Source organism: Chiloscyllium punctatum, chromosome 1, assembly GCF_047496795.1.
Source record: "Chiloscyllium punctatum isolate Juve2018m chromosome 1, sChiPun1.3, whole genome shotgun sequence".
NCBI lineage: Eukaryota > Metazoa > Chordata > Chondrichthyes > Orectolobiformes > Hemiscylliidae > Chiloscyllium > Chiloscyllium punctatum.
Genome location: NC_092739.1, coordinates 161,674,956 through 161,698,406, shown reverse-complemented (window position 1 = coordinate 161,698,406; position 23,451 = coordinate 161,674,956). Strand labels below are relative to the sequence as shown.

The 23,451-nt window shown below is 43.5% G+C and overlaps 1 protein-coding gene across 1 annotated transcript in view; it reads left to right on the top strand.

The window, feature by feature from the left end:
- Window positions 1-23,451, top strand: part of sema4f (sema domain, immunoglobulin domain (Ig), transmembrane domain (TM) and short cytoplasmic domain, (semaphorin) 4F) — a 251,129-nt gene that overhangs the window by 126,898 nt on the left and 100,780 nt on the right. The window contains exons 4-6 of the mRNA XM_072577811.1: window positions 4,839-4,937; window positions 9,399-9,507; window positions 18,154-18,270. Of these exons, the coding sequence (XP_072433912.1) occupies window positions 4,839-4,937; window positions 9,399-9,507; window positions 18,154-18,270 (325 nt within the window). The remainder of the gene's footprint in view (window positions 1-4,838; window positions 4,938-9,398; window positions 9,508-18,153; window positions 18,271-23,451) is intronic.

The window sequence follows — 23,451 nt, the reverse complement described above, 5'->3', positions numbered from 1 at the left end:
GTCAAAGATGTGCAATGTCATCTTTCCCTTCTCCATCTTGTTCCGATTCTGATCATTAGTAAGTGAGGCAGTTTCAGAATGCCAGCGTTCATTTGCTTGCATGTAATGTCCTAAAGATGGCACAGCCACAATAGATGTTGATATTTGGGAGATACCTGCTGAGAGGTGAATTGTTCCAGGAAGGACAAGTGGTAAAATGGGACAGAAAACTGTTGGGATTCTATGATTCTGTACTAGGTTAGGGGAATGGGTCTGGGTTTGTTGCACTTTGGAGGGTCGCTGTGGACTTGTTGGGCTGAAGGCCTGTTTCCACACTGTAGGGATTCTATGATTCTATGAAAATGGATGTGATATATGCCATAGAGTCGAGGTATGTAATTAATGAGACGAGTGTGGTAAGAGAGGGTGAGAAAGTGTTCTAGACCTTGTGGCAGTAAATCCTAACAAAAAACTTTGACTCAAACTTGCAAACAAAACTAAGAGTTTGCCATTACAAATACACCACAATTGCATCTCTCTCTGACCCTGACCTCACCCCACATACTCTTGTTTTGCAGGTAACTGCTGCATAAGTGCCATTCCACATTGAGATTAGAACTATCTATTCACTCTGTTTTCTTGTGGAGCTGTCTCAGTGAAGATTTCCCTCTTCCTGTTGTTGTTTTGAACCCTGAGGGCTGACTGTATCAATCTGTTACATTGCTTGTAATAATCCATTTGATTGACCGTGTGTTGCATTCAAGTCCAGTCTGGTTCTCAAGTCTAATGAACTGACTTCCTTTCTCATTTGGAGCTGTCCGACAGGGATGCTTGACCGCAATCTGGCTCTTGCCTTTATTGGTGACATTTTTTCTGAAGGCCTTAGTGATGTTGAATTTGAATGCAAGTATTCAAGCAACCATAATCTGGTTCTTCTGGATTGATTTTTTTAATGCACTTGTTTTGTACTTTAGCCAACATAAATTGATATTTTGGAGCCATTAATACCAAACTGAGAATATTAGAACATGGAACAGTGCAGCCTATCATGTCTGTGCCAATCGTGATGATATTCAAAACTAATCCCATCTGCCTATAAATGGCCTGTAACCCTTTATTCCTTATCTGTTTATATATCTATCTAAATATCTCTTAAACATTGCTATCGCATCTGCTGCTACCACCTCTCCTGGCAGTGTATTCCAGGCACCTACCACACTAGATTAGATTCCCTACAGCATGGAAACAGGCCCTTTGGCCCAACAAGTCCACACTGACTCTCCGAAGAGTAACCCATCCAGATCCATTCCCCTACCCTGTACTTACCCCTGATCAATGCACCTAACACAGTGGACAATTTAGTATGGCCAATTCACCTAACCCACACATCTTTGGACTGTGGGAGGAAACCCACGCAGACACTGGGAGAATGTGCAAACTCCACAAGACAGTCACCTGAGACTGGAATTGAACTGGGGATCCTGGCGCTGTGAGGCAGAAGTGCTAACCACTGAGCCACTGTGCCACCCGGTGTGTATACCACTCTTGTGTATAAAAAAAATTTCCTCACTTATCTCCTTTAAACTTCTCCTGCTCTCCATAAACCTATTATGGAGAGCCATTAAATTATATTAGTTTTAAAATAGTGATGGAAAAGGATAGACCAGATCTAAAAATTAAAATTCTAAATTGGAGAAAGGCCAATTTTGATGGCATTGGGCGAGAACTTTCTAAAGCTGATTTTGGGCAGATGTTCGCAGGTAAATGGAAAGCCTTCAGAAATGAGACAACGAGAATCCAGAGAAAATATATTCCTGTTGGGGTGAAAGGGAAGGCTGGTAGGTAAAGGGATGACTAATGAAATTGACGGTTTGGTTAAGAACAAGAAGGAAGAATAGACAGGATAGATTGAGTGAATCCTGAGAAGAATATAAAGGCAGTAGGAGTATACTTAAGAGGGAAATCAGGAGGGCAAAAAGGGAACATGAGAGAGATAGCTTTGGCAAATAGAATTAAGGAGAATCCAAAGGGTTTTTGCAAATACATTAAGGACAAAAGGGAGAGAATAGGGCCCCTCAAAGATCAGCAAGGTGCCCTTTGTGTGGAGCCGCAGAAAATGGGGGACACACTAAACGAGTATTTTGCATCAGTTTTTAGAGTCATAGAGTCATAGAGATGTACAGCATGGAAACAGACCCTTCGGTCCAACCTGTCCATGCCGATATCCCAACCCAACTTAGTCCCACCTGCCAGCACTCGGCCCATATCCCTCCAAACCCTTCCTATTCATATACCCATCCAAATGCCTCTTAAATGTTGCACTTGTACCAGCCTCCACCACATCCTCTGGCAGCTCATTCCATACATGTACCACCCTCTGCGTGAAAAAGTTGCCCCTTAGTTCTCTTTTATATCTTTCCCCTCTCACCCTAAACCTGTGCCCTCTAGTTCTGGACTCCCTGACCTCAGGGAAAAGACTTTGTCGATTTATCCTATCCATGCCCTTCATAATTTTGTAAACCTCTATAAGGTTACCCCTCAGCCTCCAACGCTCCAGGGAAAACAGCCCCAGCCTGTTCAGCCTCTCCCTGTAGCTCAAATTCTCCAACCCTGGTAACATCCTTGTAAATCTTTTCTGAACCCTTTCAAGTTTCACAATATCTTTCCGATAGGAAGGAGACCAGAATTGCATGCAATATTCCAACAGTGGCCTAACCAATGTCCTGTACAGCGCAACCTGACCTCCCAACTCCTGTACTCAATATTCTGACCAATAAAGGAAAGCATACCAAACGCCGCCTTCACTATCCTATCCACCTGTGACTCCACTTTCAAGGAGCTATGAATCTGCACTCCAAAGTCTTCTTTGTTCAGCAACGCTTACTAGGACCCTACCATTAAGTGTATAAATCCTGCTAAGGTTTGCTTTCCCAAAATGCAGCACCTGATATTTACCTGAATTAAACTCCATCTGCCACTTCTCAGCCCATTGGCCTATCTGGTCCAGATCCTGTTGTAATCTGAGGTAACCCTCTTCGATGTCCACAACACCTGCAATTTTGGTGTCATCTGCAAACTTACTAAATGTACCTCTTATGTTCGCATCCAAATCATTTATGTAAATGACAAAAAGTAGAGGACCCAGCATCGATCCTTGTGGCATTCCACTGGTCATAGGCCTCCAGTGTGAAAAACAACTCTCCACCACAACCCTCTGTCTTCTACCTTTGAGCCAGTTCTGTGGAAAAGGATATGGAAGATATAGAATTTAGGGAAATAGATGGTGACACCTTGGAAAATGTCCATATTACAGAGGAGGAAGCCTTGAAATGCATAAAGGTGGATAAATCCCCAGGACCTGATCAGGTGTGCCCTAGAACTCTGTGGGAAGTGATTGCTGAGCTTCTTGCTGAGATATTTGTATCATCGATAGTCACAGGTGAGGTGACTGGAGGGCTGGAGGTTGGCAAACATGGTGCGACTGTTTAAGAAGGGTGGTAAGGACAAACCAGGGAACTATAGACCAGTGACCAGATGGTGGGCAAATTGTTGGAGGGAATCCTGAGGGACAGGATGTACATGTATTTGGAAAGGCAAGGACTGATTAGGGATGGTCAACATGTCTTTGTGCGTGGGAAATCATGTCTCACAAACGTGATTGCGTTTTAGAGTGTTGCTGAAGAAAGAGACCTTGGAGTGCAGGTTCATAGCACCTTGGAAGTGGAGTCGCAGGTAGATAGGAAAGTGAATAAGGCACTTGGTATGCTTTTCTTTATTGGTCAGAGTATTGAGTACAGGAGTTGGGAGATCATGTTGCGGCTATACAGGACATTGATTAGGCCACTGTTGGAATATTACAAGCAATTCTGGTCTCCTTCCTATTGGAAAGATGTTGTGAAACCTTAAAGGGTTCAAAAAGGATTTCCAAGGATGTTGCCAGGTTTGGAGGATTTGAGCTACAGGGAAAGGCTGAACAGGCTGGGGCTGTTTCCCTGGACTGTCGGAGGCTGAGGGGATACCTTATAGAGGTTTACAAAATCATGAGGAATGGATAGGATAAATAGACAAAGTCTTTTCCCTGGAGTAGGTGAGTCCAGAATTAAGGACATAGGTGTAGGGTGAGAGGGGAAAGATATAAAAGAGACCTAAGGTGCAACTTCTTCACACAAGAGGGTGGTACATGAATGAAATGAACTGCCAGAGGAAGTGGTGGAGGCTGGTACACTTCCTGAAGAAGGGCTTATGCCTGAGACATCGATTCTCCTGCTCCTTGGATGCTGCCTGACCTGCGCTTTTCCAGAAACACATTTTTCAGCCCTGATCTTCACATCTGCAGTCCTCACTTTCTCCTAGCTGGTACACTTGCAACATTTAAGAGGCATTTGGATGGGTATATGAATAGGAAGGGTTTGGAGGGATATGGGCCGGGTGCTGGCAGGTGGGGCTAGATTGGGTTGGGATATCTGGTCGGCATGGATGGGTTGGACAGAAGGGTCTGTTTCCATGCTGTACATCTCTATGACTCTGTTTCCTCGTATTTGACATTTTTACCCTGGGAAAAGACTCTGACTATCCACCCTGTTTAATGTTGTTTGTGATTTTTAAACATCAGTTGAATATCAGTACACCAATGCTGCTGATTCAAAAGTTGTTAATGTCACAGGTCCATCTTGATAACCTGTCCGTTTGGAAATAAGTCATCCAGCAGTGTCAATTTTTATTGTATTCATCACTATGGTTTTCAAATCTGGGAGTATGACAGTCCAACAGAGCAAATAATTTGTGAAATTATTTCCTTTTCTGTGACTAGATTTCTGGTTAATTGACTAATGCTCTTTTTTTTACTTTTGTTAATATAGACCAAATGCCATAACTATATTCGAATTCTGAAAGCCTGGAATGAGACACATCTCTTTGCCTGTGGGACATATGCTTTTGATCCTCAGTGTGCATACATCGTAAGTGTATTTTTAATAATTTTCCTGCTGAAACCTAAAGGCAAACAAATCTCCCCTAAATTAATAAACATCTCTCATTTAAAGCATTGTAAATGTATTTATAAAGGATTCCTGAATTTAAATGCCTTGAGGTTAATTAGTTCCTCAACAAAGAAAGTTGTGAAGAATGGTGACTGCACGTGAAATGTTAAATGTGCTTTCTCTCCACAGACACTGGCAGACCTGCTGAATTTTACCAGAAATTTCTGTTTTAGTTTCTGATTTCCAGAGTCTGCAGTTCATTTTTTTTTGTTAATAAGTTCCCCATTCTGTGAACCACATCCACCTACTTCCTATTTAGTTTGGTAGTGGTAAAGCTGAGCAGTAGAAAATGCAGTACAATTACTTTTACATGCAGTCAGAAAGGGAGTCTGAAACTAGGAGTTGGAGTTAACCAAGTTAATTAAGGGACTGCTTCCTCCCAAGTGACGGCAGGAGCAGTACTTTCAACAAATGGGAAAAGAGCAGTAATTAGTGTCCTCCACCTTAAGACCTACTTCAATGGCTACAGGACAGAGCTAGAATGAAGCCTCAAAAAGGAATGAAATCAGGCAGATGACATGACACAGACCAAATAACTGGAGATACCAACAGCAAACACAGCACTATCGACTCTGCAAAGAAAGAGTTAACGTTCCAAGTCCTATATGACCCCTCTTCAGAAAACAGTTCTGACTCCTGTGATACTGAAGCAGTCCATGTTTAAATGTAGCAAAACATGGACAATATTTGGGCTTGGGCTGAAAAGTGGCAAGTAACATTCACGTGACACAAGTGCCAGGCATTGACCATCTCCAATAAAAGAGAGGTTAAACACTGCCCCTTGAAATTCAATGGCGCTACCATCAAAGAATCCTCCATTATCAACATTCTGGGGGTTAGCACTGACCAGAAACTCAATTGGGCTCACCATATAAACACTCTGCCTGCAAGAGAAGATCAGAGGCTAGAAATACTACAGCAAGTAACTCGCCCCCTGACTCCTCAAAGCCTGTTACAATCTACAAAGCACAAGTCAGAAGGGTGATGGACTACTCCCCACTTGCGCGAATGAGTGCAGCCCAACAACACTGGAGAAACTGGACAGCATTCAGGATGTCAGGGGTTGGTTCTTTACCCAGAGAGTGGTGGGGGTATGGAATGAGCTGCCTGTGGGAGTGGCAGAGTCAGAATCATTGGCGACCTTTAAGCGGCAATTGGATAGGTACATGGATGGGTGCTTAAGCTAGGACAAATGTTCGGCACAACATCGTGGGCCGAAGGGCCTGTTCTGTGCTGTATTGTTCGATGTTCTATGTTCTATAAAGCAGCCTGAATGTTTGGTACCACATATACAAACGTGTAGTCACTCCATCACCAACTCTCAGGTGTAGCAGTGTGAGCTGTCTTCAAAGTGGAATCCCGAAATTCACCAAACATCCTTCGGCATCACCTTCCAAACACAGAACCATTTTCATCTAGAAGGACAAGGACAATAGCTAAATGGGAGCAACACCTCCTGCAAGTTCCCATCCAAGCCACTCACCATCTTGACTTGGAAGTATATTGCCTTTCCTTCATTGTTGCTGGGTCAAAATTGTTGAAATCTCTCTCTCGAGCATTGTTGGTCTGTCTGCATCACATACAGTCCGTCTACAGTTATTTGAAACTTGGCTCAGCACCACCTTCTTAGGGCATTAAATGTTGAGCAATAAGCACTGGCCCAGCCAGAGATGCTTAAATCATACAAGTGAATTAAAATGTTTAAATGAAATGGCTATAAGAGCAAGACAAATACCAATAATCCTGGAGTGAATAGCTCACCTGCCAGCTCCCCAAAGTCTATTCACCATCGACAAGGCACAAGTAAAGATGGAATACTGCCATTTACCTGGATGAGTGCAGCTCCAACAGCACACAAGCCTGACACCATCTAGAATAGCAGCATGGTGGCTCAATGGCTAGCACTACAGCCTCACAGTACCAGGCACCCGGGTTTGATTCCAGCCTCAGGCGACTGTCTGTGTGGAGTTTTGCATATTCACCCATATCTGCGTGGATTTGCTCTGGTTTCCTTCCACAGTCCAAACATATGTGCAGATCAGGTGCATTGGTTATGCTAAAATTGCCCACAGGGCTAGGTGCATTAGTCAGAGGGAAATAGGCCTGGGTGGGTTACTCTTTTTGGAGGGTCAGTGTGGACTTGTTGGGCTGAAGGGCCTGTTTCCACACTGTAGGGAATCTAATTAAACAAAGCAGCCCACTGATTGGCACCACATCCACAAACATCCACTCCCTCCACCACTGACGCTCAGTGGCAGTAGTGTGTACTGTCTACAAGATGCATTGCAGAGCATCAGAAAATTATTTAAATTGAGTAAGCTGCAACGCAAAGGGACTAGGGCTTACTTGTATATTAAATATAGAAAGCTAAACACAGATACAGCAGGGAATTGGGAAGGGTAATCGAATGTTGTTTCAAGGAGATTTGAGTATAAGAGTAAGGAAGTCTTATTGCAACTGTGCAAGGTGCTGGTGACAGCACATCTGGAATGCTGTGAGCAGATTTGTTCCCCTTATTTAAGGAAAAATATTGTTTCTTGGAGGCAGTTCAGAGACAGTCCTCTAGGATGGTCCCAGGTAAGGTGGGATTGTCTTATGAGCAAAGGCTACTCACTGGAGTTTAAAAGATTTTAGGATTCCCAAGGACTCGAAAGAGTAAATGCTGAGAGTTTGTTTCCCCTCATTGGAGAGTCTAGGACATAATCTCAGAATAAAGAGGCCCCAATTTAAGAGTAAGATGTAGAGGAATTCCTTCTCTCTGGAACTCCTGCCAGAGAGAGCTGTTGGAGTAGAGACATGATGTATGTTTAAGGCTGAGATGGAATCTTGATCATCTGGCATGTCCAGGGCTATAGAAAAGGGCAGAAAAGTGGATGTAAGAATTGTCAGATCTTATTGAATGACGGAACAGGCTCGAGGGACTGAACAGAGTTTAGATCAGTGGTGCTGGAAAAGCACAGCAGGTCAGGCAGCATCCAAGGAGCAGGAAAATTGAGCCCTGATGAAGGGCTTTTGCCCGAAATGTCGATTTTCCTGCTCCTCAGATGCTGCCTGACCTGCTGTGCTTTTCCAGCACCACTCTGATCTAAACTCTGGTTTCCAGCATCTGCAGTTCTTACTTTTGCCTCGAGGGACTGAACAGCCTACTCCTGTTTCTATTTTTTATGGTCTGTGCAGACATTGACATTCTTAGACAACACCTTCCAAAACAATGACCACTTCCATCTAGAAGGAAAAGGGAAGTAGATACACGGGAACACCTTCATCTACAAGTTCCCCTCCAAGCCACTCATAATTCTGACATGGAAATATTGGTATTCCTTCAGTGTTGCTTAGTCAATCCTGGAATTCATTCCTTAACAGAATTGTAGGTGTACCTACAGCACATGGCCTGCAGTGATTCAAGAATACAGCTCACTGCCACCTTTTTAAGGGGAACTATGGTGGGCAATAAATACTGGCCCAGCCAGCGATACTCACACCTCATGGATGAATTTTTAAAAATTCAGTGATTGTGATTCACATCAGGATGAGCACCATTGATAGAACTGGAAGAGAGGTACTGCTGAGGGAGTGTGAGGTTAAATTCGAAACGAGAACCTTAAAGATAATAATCTCTGAATTTCCACTTGAACCGAGTGTGGATTGGCATCATATGAAAGAGATTAGAGAAGTGAATGCATACCTCAGGGACTGGATGTGAAAAGTGCATTCTGGTTGGCAGGCCCCTGGCACCAGCACTGGAGATTATGGGGTCTGTACTATTCGCGCGGTGCACATTTGAATTGTGCTGGATGGATGTTCTCATGAGTCCTATAGTCAGGGAACCAGTGTGATGCTGGAAGAGCACAGCCGGTGAGGCAGCATCAGAAGATCAGGACAGTTGACGTTTCAGGCATAAGCCCGTCATCAGGACTTATGCCTGAAATGTCAACTGTCCTGCTCCTCGGATGCTGCCTGACCTGCTATGCTACTCCAGCAGCACACTCTTCGACTCTGATCTGCAGGCCTCACTTTCTCCGTGCAGTTAGGGAAGTAGAGAAGGCTTTATTACTAAAAATGGTTGTGAGGGATCAAATTTGAGTAAACTATCAAATCAAGGAATGGAGTTGTGCGAAAAGTACTTCGATGAGAAATTAAAGTCAAAGAATGGCAGGAAGGAACAGAGAATAAAATCCTAAGACCATCAAATGCCATGAAGATGACCAAAAAAACTAAAAGATCTATATCTGAATGTGCTTAGCTTTCATAACAAAGTAAACAAATCGATAGTGAATAAATATGATCTGGTCACAATTCTGGAGAGATGGCTACAGGATTACTATGTGCAGCTTTCAGTATAGTACATATTTTTCATAGATGTGCATTGCTGTATTTCAGAACATCTTCAATTCTGTCAACACATCAGAGAATAGAGTACAAGGAATGGAAAAGGGACGAGGGAAATGCCCATTTGAACCAAAGGACCCATTTGCTGCTACCCTAGCAGGTAAGTGATTCTACATGGGAAGATGCTAATCTGACCCTTTTTATGTCTCCTAAAATGACTATCACTTGCTGTGGTTTCATTCCAAGCATACATAGAAATATAGGAAATAGTACACCTCCTGCAGTCCTGTAGACATAGAATCATAGAGGTCGACAGCAAAGAAAACTGCCTTTGGCCCAATGTATCTGCGCCAGTCAAAAGCAACCATCTAATTATTCTAATCCCATTTTCCAGCACTTGGCCCATAGCCTTGTATGCCTTGATATTGCAGATGCACATCAAAATACTTCTTAAATCTTTTGAGGGCTTTTGTCTCCACCATCCTTACAGGCAGCAAATTCCAGATTCCCACCACTCTCTGGGTAAAAAAGGTTTTTCCTAGCATCTCCTCTAAACCTCATCCCCCTCAACTTAAATCTCTGCCACCAGTGGTAGGAGAGACTAGGACCCGAGAGCATAGCCTGAGATTTAGGGGAATACCTTTTAGAATGGAGATAAGGACAAATTTCTTCAGCCAGACATCAGTGAATCTATGGAATTCACTGCCACAGCAGACTGAGGAGGCCGGGTCATTGGGTATATTTAAGACTGAGTGTCAAGAGGATCAAGGGTTATAGGGAGAAAGCAGAAGAATGGGGTTGAGAAACATATCAGCCATGACTGAATGACAGAGCAGATTTGATGGGACTGAATGGCCTAATTTCATCTCCTATATCTTATTGATCCCTCCATCAAGGGGCAATTTCTTTTTCCTGTCTACCCAGCCTATGCACCTCCATTTTATACATCTCAATCATATTTCATTGAAACTTACAGAATGCTGGGAGTGGATATATAGAAGATGTATGCATTAATAGGAAAACTAGGACCTGAGGCTAAAGTATCTGAGTGAAGTGATAACTCTTGGAATGAAGGCGAGGAGAAATTTCTTCAGCCAGAGGGTGGCAACTCTTGGAACTCATTGCCACACAGGGCTGTGGAGACCAAATCATTGTGTGTCTTTAAGACAGAGGTAGAGAGACTCTTGATTCGTGAGGAGACCAAAGGTTATGGGGAGAAGGCAGAAAAACGGATTTGAGAAACATATCAGGTATGATCGAAAAAGCAGGTTCGATGGGCCTCATGGCCTAATTCTTCTCCTATATCTTATGCGTCTTGTGTCCCCTCTTAATCTTCTCTGCTGTAAGGAAAACAGCTCAGTCTGTCCAATCTCTCTTCATCACCGAAGGTCTACAGTCCAGGCAACACCTGGTAAGTCGTCTCTGCATCCTCTTCAGTGCGAGCACATCCCTCCAGTAATATGTATGCCAGAACTTATTGTTTCATATTCATTCACACGATGTGCACATCACTGGCCAGCCAACATTTGATGCCCATCATTTAATTTTGGGCGGCACGGTGGCACAGTGGTTAGCACTGCTGCCTCACAGCGCCGGAGACCCGGGTTCAATTCCCGCCTCAGGCGACTGACTGTGTGGAGTTTGCACATTCTCCCCGTGTCTGCGTGGGTTTCCTCCGGGTGCTCCGGTTTCCTCCCACAGTCCAAAGATGTGCAGGTCAGGTGAATTGGCCAGGCTAAATTGCCCGTAGTGTTAGGTAATGGGTAGATGTAGGGGTATGGGTGGGTTACGCTTCGGCGGGGCGGTGTGGACTTGTTGGGCCGAAGGGCCTGTTTCCACACTGTAAGTAATCTAATCTAGTAATTTCCCAGAGGGCAGTTGAGAGACAACTACACTGAATGTCTGGATTCACATGTCGGCCAAAGTATATAAGGATGGCAGATTTCCTTCCCTGAAAACATTGATTAACCAGATAGGTTTTCCAACAATCAACAATGGACTCATGGTCATTATTAGTTTCGTAATCCCAGATTTTTATGGAATTGAAATTCCACCATCTGTGGGATTTGAAGCGTGGTCCCCAGGACATTACCTGGATCTCTATATTAGTGATACTATCACTCGCTACGACCTCCCTATGCATACAATACTCTAGTTGTGGCCTAAGCAATATTTATACAGCTCCAGCATAACCTCCTTGCTCTGAAACTCTGTATCTCAGCTAATAAAGGCACATATCCTGTATGCCTTCTTAACCACTTTATCAACCTATCCTTATACCCGAGAGGATCAGAGTATTTGCATACCTAGATATTTAAGACCATAAGACCATAAGACATAGGAGTGGAAGTAAGGCCATTCAGCCCATCGAGTCCACTCCGCCATTCAATCAGGGCTGCTGGGCATTTCAACTCCACTTACCCGCATTCTCCCCGTAGCCCTTAATTCCCCGAGACAACAAGAATCTATCAATCTCTGCCTTGAAGACATTTAGTGTCCTGGCCTCCACTGCACTCTGTGGCAATGAATTCCACAGGCCCACCACTCTCTGGCTGAAGAAATGTCTCCGCATTTCCGTTCTGAATTTACCCCCTCTAATTCTAAGGCTGTGTCCACGGGTCCTAGTCTCTCCGCCTAACGGAAACAATTTCCTAGCATCCATCCTTTCCAAGCCATGTATTATCTTGTACGTCTCTATTAAGTCTCCCCTTAATCTTCTAAACTCCAATGAATACAATCCCAGGATCCTCAGCCGTTCCTCGTATGTCAGACCTACCATTCCAGGGATCATCCGTGTGAATCTCCCCTGGACTCGTTCCAGTGCCAGTATGTCCTTCCTGAGGTGTGGGGACCAAAACTGGACACAGTACTCCAAATGGGGCCTAACCAGAGCTTTATAAAGTCTTAGTAGTACATCTCTGCTTTTATATTCCAACCCTCTTGAGATAAGTGACAACATTGCATTCGCTTTCTTAATCACAGACTCAACCTGCATGTTGACCTTTAGAGAATCCTTGACTAGCACTCCCAGATCCCTTTGTACTTTGGCTTTATGAATTTTCTCACCGTTTAGAAAGTAGTCTGTGCTTTTATTCATTTTGCCAAAGTGCAAGACCTCGCATTTGTTCACATTGAATTCCATCAGCCATTTCCTGGACCACTCTCCCAACCTGTCTAGATCCTTCTGCAGCCTCCCCACTTCCTCAGTACTACCTGCCTGTCCACCTAACTTCGTATCATCTGCAAACTTCGCTAGAATTTCCCCAGTCCCTTCATCCAGATCATTAATATATAACGCGAACAGCTGTGGCCCCAACACTGAACCCTGCGGGACACCGCTCGTCACCGGCTGCCATTCTGAAAAAGAACCTTTTATCCCAACTCTCTGCCTTCTGTCAGACAGCTAATCCTCAATCCATCCCAGTAGATCACCTCGAACACCATGGGCCCTCACCTTGCTCAGCAGCCTCCCGTGTGATTGTTTGTCCTGCCCAAGTGCATTTCTTCAGATTGAATTCCAGTCAAATGAAGCAACAATAATGTAGTTGTTGACCAATTAGATTCAGTGTTCATCCATTAGTGCTTGATGTTATTGTGGCAAGAAAAATGGCAGTGATAGAGTGATGCTAAGTCACGTGCTGCTGGATTCATCCCAGTGATGTTACACTTGCTCCAAGTCATATCACAACTCACCTTCTAATATGGCCATGTGGTGAAAAAGCTACATCTGACCTTCTGTTTCTATTGATATTGTTCACAAACTACTTTATGATGACTGCTAGGTTGAATTCCAAAAAAAAGAGAAGTGGAGCAAGAATAGGTAATTTGGGTCTTTGAGCCTGCTCAGCCAGTCATTATGGTCATGGCTGATCATCCAAGACTCAATAGTATGTTCCTGCTTTTCCCCAGTACCCTTTTTCTCCAAGTGCTTTATCCAGCTCCTCTTTGAAACTATACAATGTTTTAGTCTCAAATGCTTGGTAGCAAATTCCACAGGCTCACCACTCTCTGGGTGACGAAATTTCTCCTCAGCTCAGTGCTAAATGGTTTATCACGTATCCTTAGATTGTCACCTTGGTTCTGCACTATCCCACTCCATTCAGAACATCTTGAACATTTATCTTGTTTAGAATTTTCTAGGTTTCTATGAGATCCCTCCTTCATGCACCTAAACTCAGAAACATTAGCCTAATCAATTCAATCTCTCCTCATACATCATTCCCAACACATCAGAATTCAGTCTGGTAAAGCTTTGTACTCCCTCTATAGCAAGAACATCCTTCCTGATAAGGAGACGAAAACGGCACACAATATTCCAGTGTTGTTTTACCAAAGCCCTGTATAATTGCAGGTTGATTGGAGTTACACGACCTACCCTTCCATCTGTTGGAACTGTTCCAGAGTCGATAGAATCTTTGAAGATTACCACAAAGGCATCCACTATTTCTCAGGCCACTTCCTTAAGTCCTTCCTTAAATGATTATCGGGGCCTGGAAATTTGTTGGCCTACTATTCCATCAATTTCCCCAGTACCATTTCCCTATTAATACTGAGTTTCTTTAGTTCCTCCCTCTCACCAAACCCTGTGTTCTCTGTGAGCACTGCATCAAATTATGTATTTTGTTTGTCAGCCATTTATTTGTTCCTCATTATAAATTTCCCTGTTTCTGACTATGAGTCCGACATTTGAGGTCACCAATCTTTTAATATCAAGAGAAACTTTTACAGCCATTGTTTATGTTCCCTGCAGACTTACTCTCATACTCCCTTTTCTTTCTCTTAATCAATCCCTTTGACCTCCTTTGCTGAATTCTAAACTGCTTCCACCTGGGTGGCACAGTAGCACAGTGGTTAGCACTGCTGCCTCACAGTGCCAGAGACTCGTGTTCAATTCCTGCCTCGGGCATCTGTCTGTGTGGAGTTTGCACGTTGTCTGCGTGGGTTTCCTTTGGGTGCTCTGGTTTCTTCCCACGTCCAAAAATGTGTAGGTTAGGTGAGTTGGCCGTGCTAAGTTGTCCCATAGTGTTAGGTGAAGGGGGTAATTGTAGGGGAATGGGTCTGGGTGGGTTGCTCTTCGGAGGATCAGTGTGGATTTGTTGGGCCTGTTTTTACACTGTAAGTAATCTAATCTAAATCCCACGTCTGTTTGTTTCTCGTCACATTGTAGCTCTTTTTACTTCAGTGCTATCATTAACTTCCCTCGTACACCATGGTGTAGCCACCTTTACCATTTTATTTATGTGCCAGACCAGAATGAGCAGTTCACCTCTGTGCTCTATAAATGTTTTACCATTGCCTTTCTCCTGTCAAGTCATGTTCCCAATCTACTATAGCCAAATTCGAGCTTCATAACATTGTATTTCCTCCTTCAGGATCGTAGTCTCAGAATCAACTGTGTCACAGTCCATCTTGATGAGGGATTCTATCAGATTGTGATCACTCATCCTCAAGGAGCCTTGTACAATTAGATTGTCAATTATTTCTTTCTTATTCCTGTTCTCTACTTTTTCCTGACAGTATGTTTTGGGGTGGCATGGTGCCTCAGTGGTTAGTACCGCTGACTCAGTGACAGGGACCTGAGTTTAACTCCACCCCCCCCCCCCCCCCCCCGCCTTGCACATTTTCCCTGTGTCTGTGTGGGTGTCCTCTGGATGCTCTGGTTTCCTCCCATGATCCAAAGATATGCAGGTGGATTGGCCAAGCTAAATTGCCTATAGTGTCCAGGAACATGCAGGCTAGGTAGATTAGTCTTGAGAGATGCAGTGTTACAGGGATGGGGGTGGGTCCGGGTGGGATGCTGTTTGGAGGGTTGACGTGAACTCGATGAAAACCATCTTATGTATACTTAAGGAATTCCTCCTCCGTGATATTATTACTGAGTTAATTCATCCAAACTGCATACAGATTAAAGTCACCTCAATTGTCCTTTATTCCTGGTTACTACCATTCCAAACATCACCCCAACAGTTTGGAGGTCCATATTACAACCCCCACCGATGTTCTTGGTCTTTTTCAGCTCTGCCCATACAGAATTCCAAATCAGTGGAGCCAGTATCCTCCTTCACTCAATGGTTTGGACCAACAGTGGTCTGCTTTCTCAGATGAAAGTGTAATATTTGCTTTTAGTTGCAATAACAGCAGTTTTTCCCAGGAAATGTTTGAATGGATGCATTTTTAAACACGTTATAAGTCATGACATTGTTATTTCATGGCTGTTTGGTTCTTTCATACACTATTATCCCCCTCCAGACTGATCTCAAAACCTTTAAACTTTACGATCATATCTGCCTCTTGACACCTCCCCTGACAGTGTGTTCCAGGCTCTACTTGCCTCTGTGTAAAAATCTCACCTCGCATATCTCCTTTAAACTTTCTAGGCAAAAGTGAGGACTGCAGATGTTGGAAAACCAGAGTTTAGATCAGAGTGGTGCTGGAAATGTACAGCAGGTCAGGCAGCATCCAGGGAGCAGGATAATCAACGTTTCGGGCAAAAGCCCTTCATCAGGAATGGAGGCAGGGAGTCTCCAGGGTGGAGAGATAAATGGGGGGGTGGGGGGGCGGGGGTGGGGGCGTGCTGGGGTGAAGGTAGCAGAGAGTACAATAGGTGAATGGGGATGGAGGTGATAGGTCAGAGAGGAGGGTGGGGGAAGGTAGCAAAGAGTACATGGTTGAAGAGCTTCAGGCAGAGGAGATGACCTGGGGGTTGCAGTGAGAGAGAGAGAGACTCACTGAGATTCTTGTGGAGAGAGGAGGAGAACTCCTTCAAGGTAGGCATCCTTGCAAGCAGATTCGCAGTAAGGTTAAAATCAATCAGGCAAAAGTGAGGACTGCGGATGCTGGAAACCAGAGTTTAGATCAGAGTGGTGCTGGAAAAGCACAGCAGGTCTGGCAGCCTCTGAGGAGCAGGGAGATCGACGTTTCAGGCAAAAGCCCTTCATCAGGAATAGAGGAAGGAAGCCTCCGGGGTGGAGAGATGAATGGGGAGAGTGGGGCTGGTGAGAAGGTAGCAAAGAGTACAATAGTATCATCTCCATCCTCAACCCCATTCCCCCACTGTACTCTTTGCTACTTTCTCCCCAGCGCTTCCCCCCCCCCCCCCCCCCCCCCAACCACCGCTGCCACTCACCCCTCCACCCTTCCTTCCTCTATTCCTGATGAAGGGCTTTTGCCTGAAACGTCGATCTGATCTAAACTCCTTTAAACTTTCTCCCATTCACCTTAAACCTACACTCCCTATTATTTGACGTTTCCACCTTGGAAAAGAAACTCCCAACTATCCACGCTATTCACAACTCTCATAATTTTATATACTTCTGTCAGGTCACCCCCTCAGCCTCCAACACTCTATTAAGATCAATTTAAGTTTGTCCTTATAGCTGACATACTCCAATTCAGGCAGAATCCTGGTAGGCCTCTTTTGCACCCTCTCCAAGTCCCCCACATCTTTCTTATGGTGAAGCAAACAGAACTGCACACAGTACTCCAAATGTGACTTGACTCAAGCTTTATTTTTACTTTTATACTCAATTCCCTGACCGATGACGACAAGCATACCGTATGCCTTATTTATCACCTTATGCACTTATATTGCCATTTTCTTATCATCTCATTTAAGGGAGCTATGGAGTTGGATCTCAAGGTGCTTCTGCATATCAGTGCTCCTAAGGCTCTGGCCATTTACTGTATACTTTTCTTCTTCATTTGACCGCTTAAACTGCAGCACCTCACACTTGTCTGGATTAAACTCCGTCTGCCATTTCTCCACCCAACATTTCAACAAATCTACATCTTGCCTAATATTTCTCATTCCTTTTGACATGATTGATTGATTGTTGTCACATGTACCAAGATACAGTGAAAAGTGTTGTTTTGTGCATTATGCAGACAGATCATACCATACAAAGTCCATACAGAGTGCAGAATACAGTGCTACATCCGCAGAGAATGTTCAGTAGAGAGACCAGAATTAACATTTGGGAGGTCCTTTTAAAAGTCTAATAATAGTAGGGAAGAAGCTGTACTTGAATCTGTCCATACATCTATTCAAATCTTTGCCTTTTAGAAGAAGATGGAAGTGTGTATAACCTGGGTGGGAGGGGTCTTTGATTATGTTGGTTGCTTTCCTGAGGCAGCAGGAAGTATAGATGGAGTCAATGGATGGAAGGCTGGTTTGCGTGGACTGCGTTGTGCTCACGACTCTCTGTAGTTTCTTGAGATCTTGGGAAGAGCATTGCCATACCAAGCCGTGATGCATGCAGATAGGATGCTTTCAATGGTGCATCTATAAAAATTGATAAGAGTCTTTGTGGACGTGCCAAACTTCCTTTAACCTCCTGAGGAGAGAGAGAGAGAGAAGCTGTTGTGGTTTCTTGACTGTCACATTGACATGAGTGTCCCAGGACAGATAGTTGGTGATCATCACTCTCTCCACCGTCTCCACCTCAGCACCATTGATGCGGACGGGTGCATGCCCTCCAGTCTGTTTCCTAAAGCCCATGACAAACTCCTTCATTTTGCTGACATTAATGGATTGTTCTTTACACCATGCCTCAACCTCTTTCCTGTATTCTGACTTGTCATACCTCTGAGTTTTCCCATTTAATAAAAAGTCTCTGAACTGTTGCCACAGACATTGCCTAATCTGTGGAACTTTTCCAGATGTTGCACAATTTGGATTTTCATTGTAATTTGCACTTGGTGTTTGTTGTGTTTCCTTGAATAACCTTAATGAATGCAACTAGCATGAACCTGGTGGCTGGACCATGCTTGAATGATTTATTTCTCCCATTTGTGCGTTTGCTTTCAGATGGAGTGCTATATGCAGCAACAGCAATTGATTTTCAGGGCAAAGATCCAGCTGTAGTTAAGAATATAGGATGGCAAGAAAAGATCCGCACAGAGGGCTCTGTCAAATGGCTGAGTGGTGAGACTTTCTCTTTGTCTTTTAGAATCTTAGAGATGTACAGCATGGAAACAGACCTTTCAGACGAACTCGTCCATGCCGACCAGATATCCTAAATTAATCTAGTCCCATTTGTCAGTACTTTACATCTACTATACATGATAGTGGCAAAGTCAAAAGGATTATTCCAACAAGGCACAAAGAATCAAGATTATCAAACTGCTGCTTATCAGCCCTAGTATCTCTATCGCATGACTTGGATTTTCTTAGTTGCTGTCTGAAACGTTCCTGTGAAGATTTTTGGAAGTTTTTATTTGCTATGTTAAATATCCATTTAAAGATCCATGCATTGTGAAATCAATAAGCAGTGATTCAGTTATACCAACATTTGATTTTAAAAATCAGTAGAGCATGGAGGGACTGAAGCCTGAGGAGACAATCATGCTTGTGTGGTCTTGAATAAGTAAGTGAATGGAGATTTGAGCGCAATGTAATTTTTATTTTATAATGAGTGAGAGAGGAGGATCTGCATGGGAAGTAGTCTATTTAGAGCTTACAGAGAAAGACCAAGAGCGACAGAAGGAAAGAATAAAATAGTATCTGCAAAGACAGTTCAGGATGGGCTGCTGGTCTTATGAACGCCTCACAAATCCATCAAGAGCATTAAAGCAAAGTACTACATATGCTAGAATTCTGAAACAAAAACAAAACGTTTTTGGAAATAGCTCTTCATAAAAATCATATTTGACTTGAAGGATTAACCCTATTTTTATTCTTACAGAGGCTTCCAAACATGCTGAGTATTTCCAGAATTTGTTGATTTTTATTCCTCCAATAGCTTGCATTTATGTCATACTTTTAACATACTGAAACAACTGAGAGTACTTTGTAGAGGCATTTGGTGGTGGTAGAAGACAGTAGTAAGAAATATCTCACCTCAGATGATTGGGAGATGTTAAGACATGGAGGCAGATGAATCAAATCAGCCTTACTACTTCTGTATCTGCAACAAAATAAAATTAAAATCTTCAAAGGCCTTTAAAATTGACTCCAATGGTTTCTAACCAGAATTTTTAATGATCCAATTCCAGACTTTGTGAATAATCAATTCACGCCACCAGGTCTGCAGTTTAAACAAAAAAAAACAAAAGACAAAAAGCAAAAGGTACGTAATCTAATTGATGTGTGCTTTAAATGGCATCATGATGAAGCAAAGTAGGAATTGTATGTCAACATCACAGTGATGCAGCCTGAGAAGAGTGTCTCACAGTCAGCATCACCTTGAACCAGTCTTGGATGGCTGTCATTGCAGTTGGGGACATGGCGAAGCAGGTTGGCAAGAGTGACCTTCCAGTCCACCTCATGGTGAAGCACGTTGGGAAAGGTGTCCTGCTTGTTGAGAAGGAACAAGTACTGGTGTCACAGGAAGAACTGGAGTGGTCTAAGCCTATAACTTTTCTCATGTATAGTTTGTAAGGGCCTTATTCTGTAGTAAGAAGGATCAGTTAAGAAGGGCATGAGAGAAACTGATATTTTTTTGACATAAGCATCCTCCAAAACTGTAAGTAATCTAATCTAATCAAAAGGTTTGATTTAAAAGGGTAAGTCATGGCAGGAAAGCTCAAAGCTGTGGTGTACTCTTTCCTCTCTATGTGGGGCACTGGGCACATTTCTGGCAAAGCAGTCTTGAAGGGCTGAATTGCCTACTCCTGCTCCTAACTCCAAATTCCTGGGACCATCATGTGTGCAGAATGTATCTCCAGCTGCAGCGGCATTGGACACGCTGTTGGGCTACTGAGCTGAGAGAATCATGGATAGCACATATGGAGAGGCGATCACACCGAAGGCTAAGACTCCACAAGCGGAAAAGGAATAGATGGCCAGAGATAGACGACTAGACAGGAGAAAGTAAGGACTTGCAGATGCTGGAAATCAGAGTCGAAAAGTATGGCACTGGAAAAGCACAGCAGAACAGGTAGCATCTGAGGAGCAGGAAAATTGACATTTCGGGCATAAGCCCTTCATCAGGAATCGAGATTGAAAGAGGCCTCGGCAGACAGGAATTCCCTGTTTCCATTCCCTTGAAAATCAAATATACCACTTTGGATTCTGGGCTCATCCGGGCTTTGAAACTGGGACCCCTTGCTTGTCTGCCATGCACAAGCCCCAAAGCAAGAATCATACTGCTAGACTAACAAGTGGTTGCCCATTAAAAACAAAACAATAAGGGAGAAGGTAGGACGACTCAAGGATAAAGGAGGGAACTTGTGCTTGGAGGCAGAGGGTTTGGGTGAGATCCTAGGTAAGTACTTTGCATCAGAATTCATGCAAGAGAAGGGTATGGAGAGTAATGAGATTTGAATGGACCATGCGAATATCCTAGGGCATTTTGAGATCAAGGAAGAAATGATGTTGGGTGTCTTGAAGAACATTAAGGTGGATAAGTTCCCAGGGCCCAATAGTATTTACCCCAGGTTATTGAGAGAAGCAAGAGAGGAGATTGCTGGGGCATTGACCAAGATCTTTGACTCCTCGCCAGCCATTGGAGAGGTCCTGGAGGATTGGCGATTAGCTGGCGATTAGCTAATGTTGTTCCTCTGCTCAAGAAGAGCAATAGGAATAATCCAGGAAACTATAGATCAATGAATCTCACATTGGTGGTTGGGAAACTATTGGAGAGAATTCTTTAGGATTTATGCACATATAGAAAAGCATGGCCTAATTCAGGACATGATGTAGAGGTACTGGTGTTGGACTGGGGTGAACAGAGTTAAAAATCACACAACACCATTCTAAAAGATCAAAAACTTAACTGCAATCAAGGTTTGTTCAGATTATCATTTCAATTGCGTGACACTGTGATTGAATTGTTTGAGGAGGTGATTGATGAGAGTAGACCAATGGATTTTAGTAAAATCTTTCGACAAGGTGGCTCATTTTAGGCTCATCCTGAAGATTAAGATGCATGGCATCCAAGGTGATTTGGCCATGTGGGTTCAGAATTGGCTTGCACGTAGATGGAAGAGGGTAGTGGTGGGAGGGTGTTTTTCTAGCCTAAGGCCCATGACTAGTGGTGTTCTGCAGGGATCCATACTGGGACCTTGTGTGTGTGTGTGCGTATATAAAAATTACTTCTCTACGTGGATTGTTACCTTGTCGTGGTAGAGAAACTCATGTGGTCCTGAAGTCTTGTGAACAATACTGTCTGGAGCTATGGTCACCCATGGTGGTAAGGTCAAGGGTGAGGATCCAGACGAAGATCAATCCAACCAAGACCTCAACGCTGGAACAGCCGGGTGATGTTACTTTGAATTCAATGGCTGTGAAGGTGGACGAAGGCTGCAACAAATCCATCAGCTCCAATCATTGGGACCTCCATGCCACTGGAATCAGTTGGTTGATTTGTGAAGTATTGTGTGCTTCTTGGAGTGCAACATCAAAACAGCCCATTAACAACTCCCTAAGCAAAATACCAACAGTTGAAGAAGTCACGGAAGCCATCAAAACCTTGAAAAACAATATGGCTGCTGGACTTGATGGAATACCAGCTGAGGTCTACAAAATTGGAGGTAACCTGCTTCATTACCAACTGCATCAACTTCTCATCAAGATCTGGATAAATGAAGACGTACCAGCAGACCTTAGAGACTCCGCAATCGGTGCCATCTACAAAAGGAAAGGCGATCGATCTGAATGCGGAAACTATCATGGAATTTCCCTCTTAGCAACAGCAGGAAAGATCCTAACCTGCATCTTGGACAACCAGACTCAAGCCTTTAGCCGAGAAGATCCTTCCGGAGACACAAGCCGGTTTCAGATCATCACATGGAACAATCGACATGATCTTCACTATGCAACAATTGGAATAAAAATATTATGAACAATTCCAACCTTTGTATATGGCATTCATCAACCTTTCCAAAGCTTTTGACTCGGTATCAAGGGAACTCCTATGGGATGCCCTGTCTACCTATGGATGCCCTGAAAAGTATATTTGAATCATGAGACTCCCCATGATGGCATGCTTGCCATTGTCATGGTCAGCAACAGTAACCATGAGCCTTTTCAAGTCAGATCAGGAGTAAAACAGGGATGTGTGATTGCCCCAACTTTGTTTACCATCTTTGCTGCGACAATTATCCACATCAAGGATGACCTATCTCCCAGGAATCGAAATTGTCTACAGAAGACATGGCAGACTTTTCAGTCTTGCCCATCTTAAGTCCAAAAACAGGACATCTCTGCGTTTCATATCAAGTTCCAATACGCAGATGACAACACTGTTGCAGCTCTTTCAGAAAACCACCTACAATACATTCTGACTGCCTTCAACCGTGCATATATGAAACTTGGACTTGCCATCAATTCTAAGAAGACTCAGATCATTTATCAACCATCGCCAACCGAGACAAATCAGAGAATCATCAATTCAATTTGGCAAAAGAACCCTGGAAAACATGGACCACTTTCTGTATCTTGGAAGTCACCTCTCTTCCAACGTCGACTTCAATGACGAGATCCAACATCGTCTTAAATGCACTTTTGGACATCTCCAAACAAGTGTCCTGCATGATTGTGACATCTGGACAGACACCAAAATGTTACTGTACATAGCAGTGATGATCCCAACTCTTTTGTATGCATCAGAAACTTGGACAACATACCGACAACAGCTGAAGGCACTTGAAAAGTTCCATCAATGCTGCCTTTGAAAAATCTAGAACATTATTTGGGAAGATAGAAGAACCAATATCAGCGTTCTGAATGAAGCAAAAGCAACAGCATTGAAGCCTAACTAAGATGGAGCGGTAATGTTGTTCGGATGAAAGACAAATGTCTGCCGAAACAAATCTTCTACTCCCCAGCTTCAAGAAGGCAAACATAAAAGAGACAGGCAACAGAAGAGATTCAAACTCGCTTTTAAAATCTAAGATGAAGAAACGTAATATCGACATCAACAATTGGGAAACCAATGCCAAGGACAGGAAACTCTGGCAAACCATCATCCGAGAAGGCACAGCAACTTTCAAAGCCAACAGATGTACAGAACGAGAAGAAAAGGGAAAAAAATGGAAAGCGAGGCAGCAACAGCCAAAGCCCAATCTGCCATTTGGAACTACTTGTCCTGAATGGGAAGAACTTTGAAAGCCAAGATTGGACTCATAAGCCACCTGAGAGGCCCTCAATGTAAAAAAAAACATG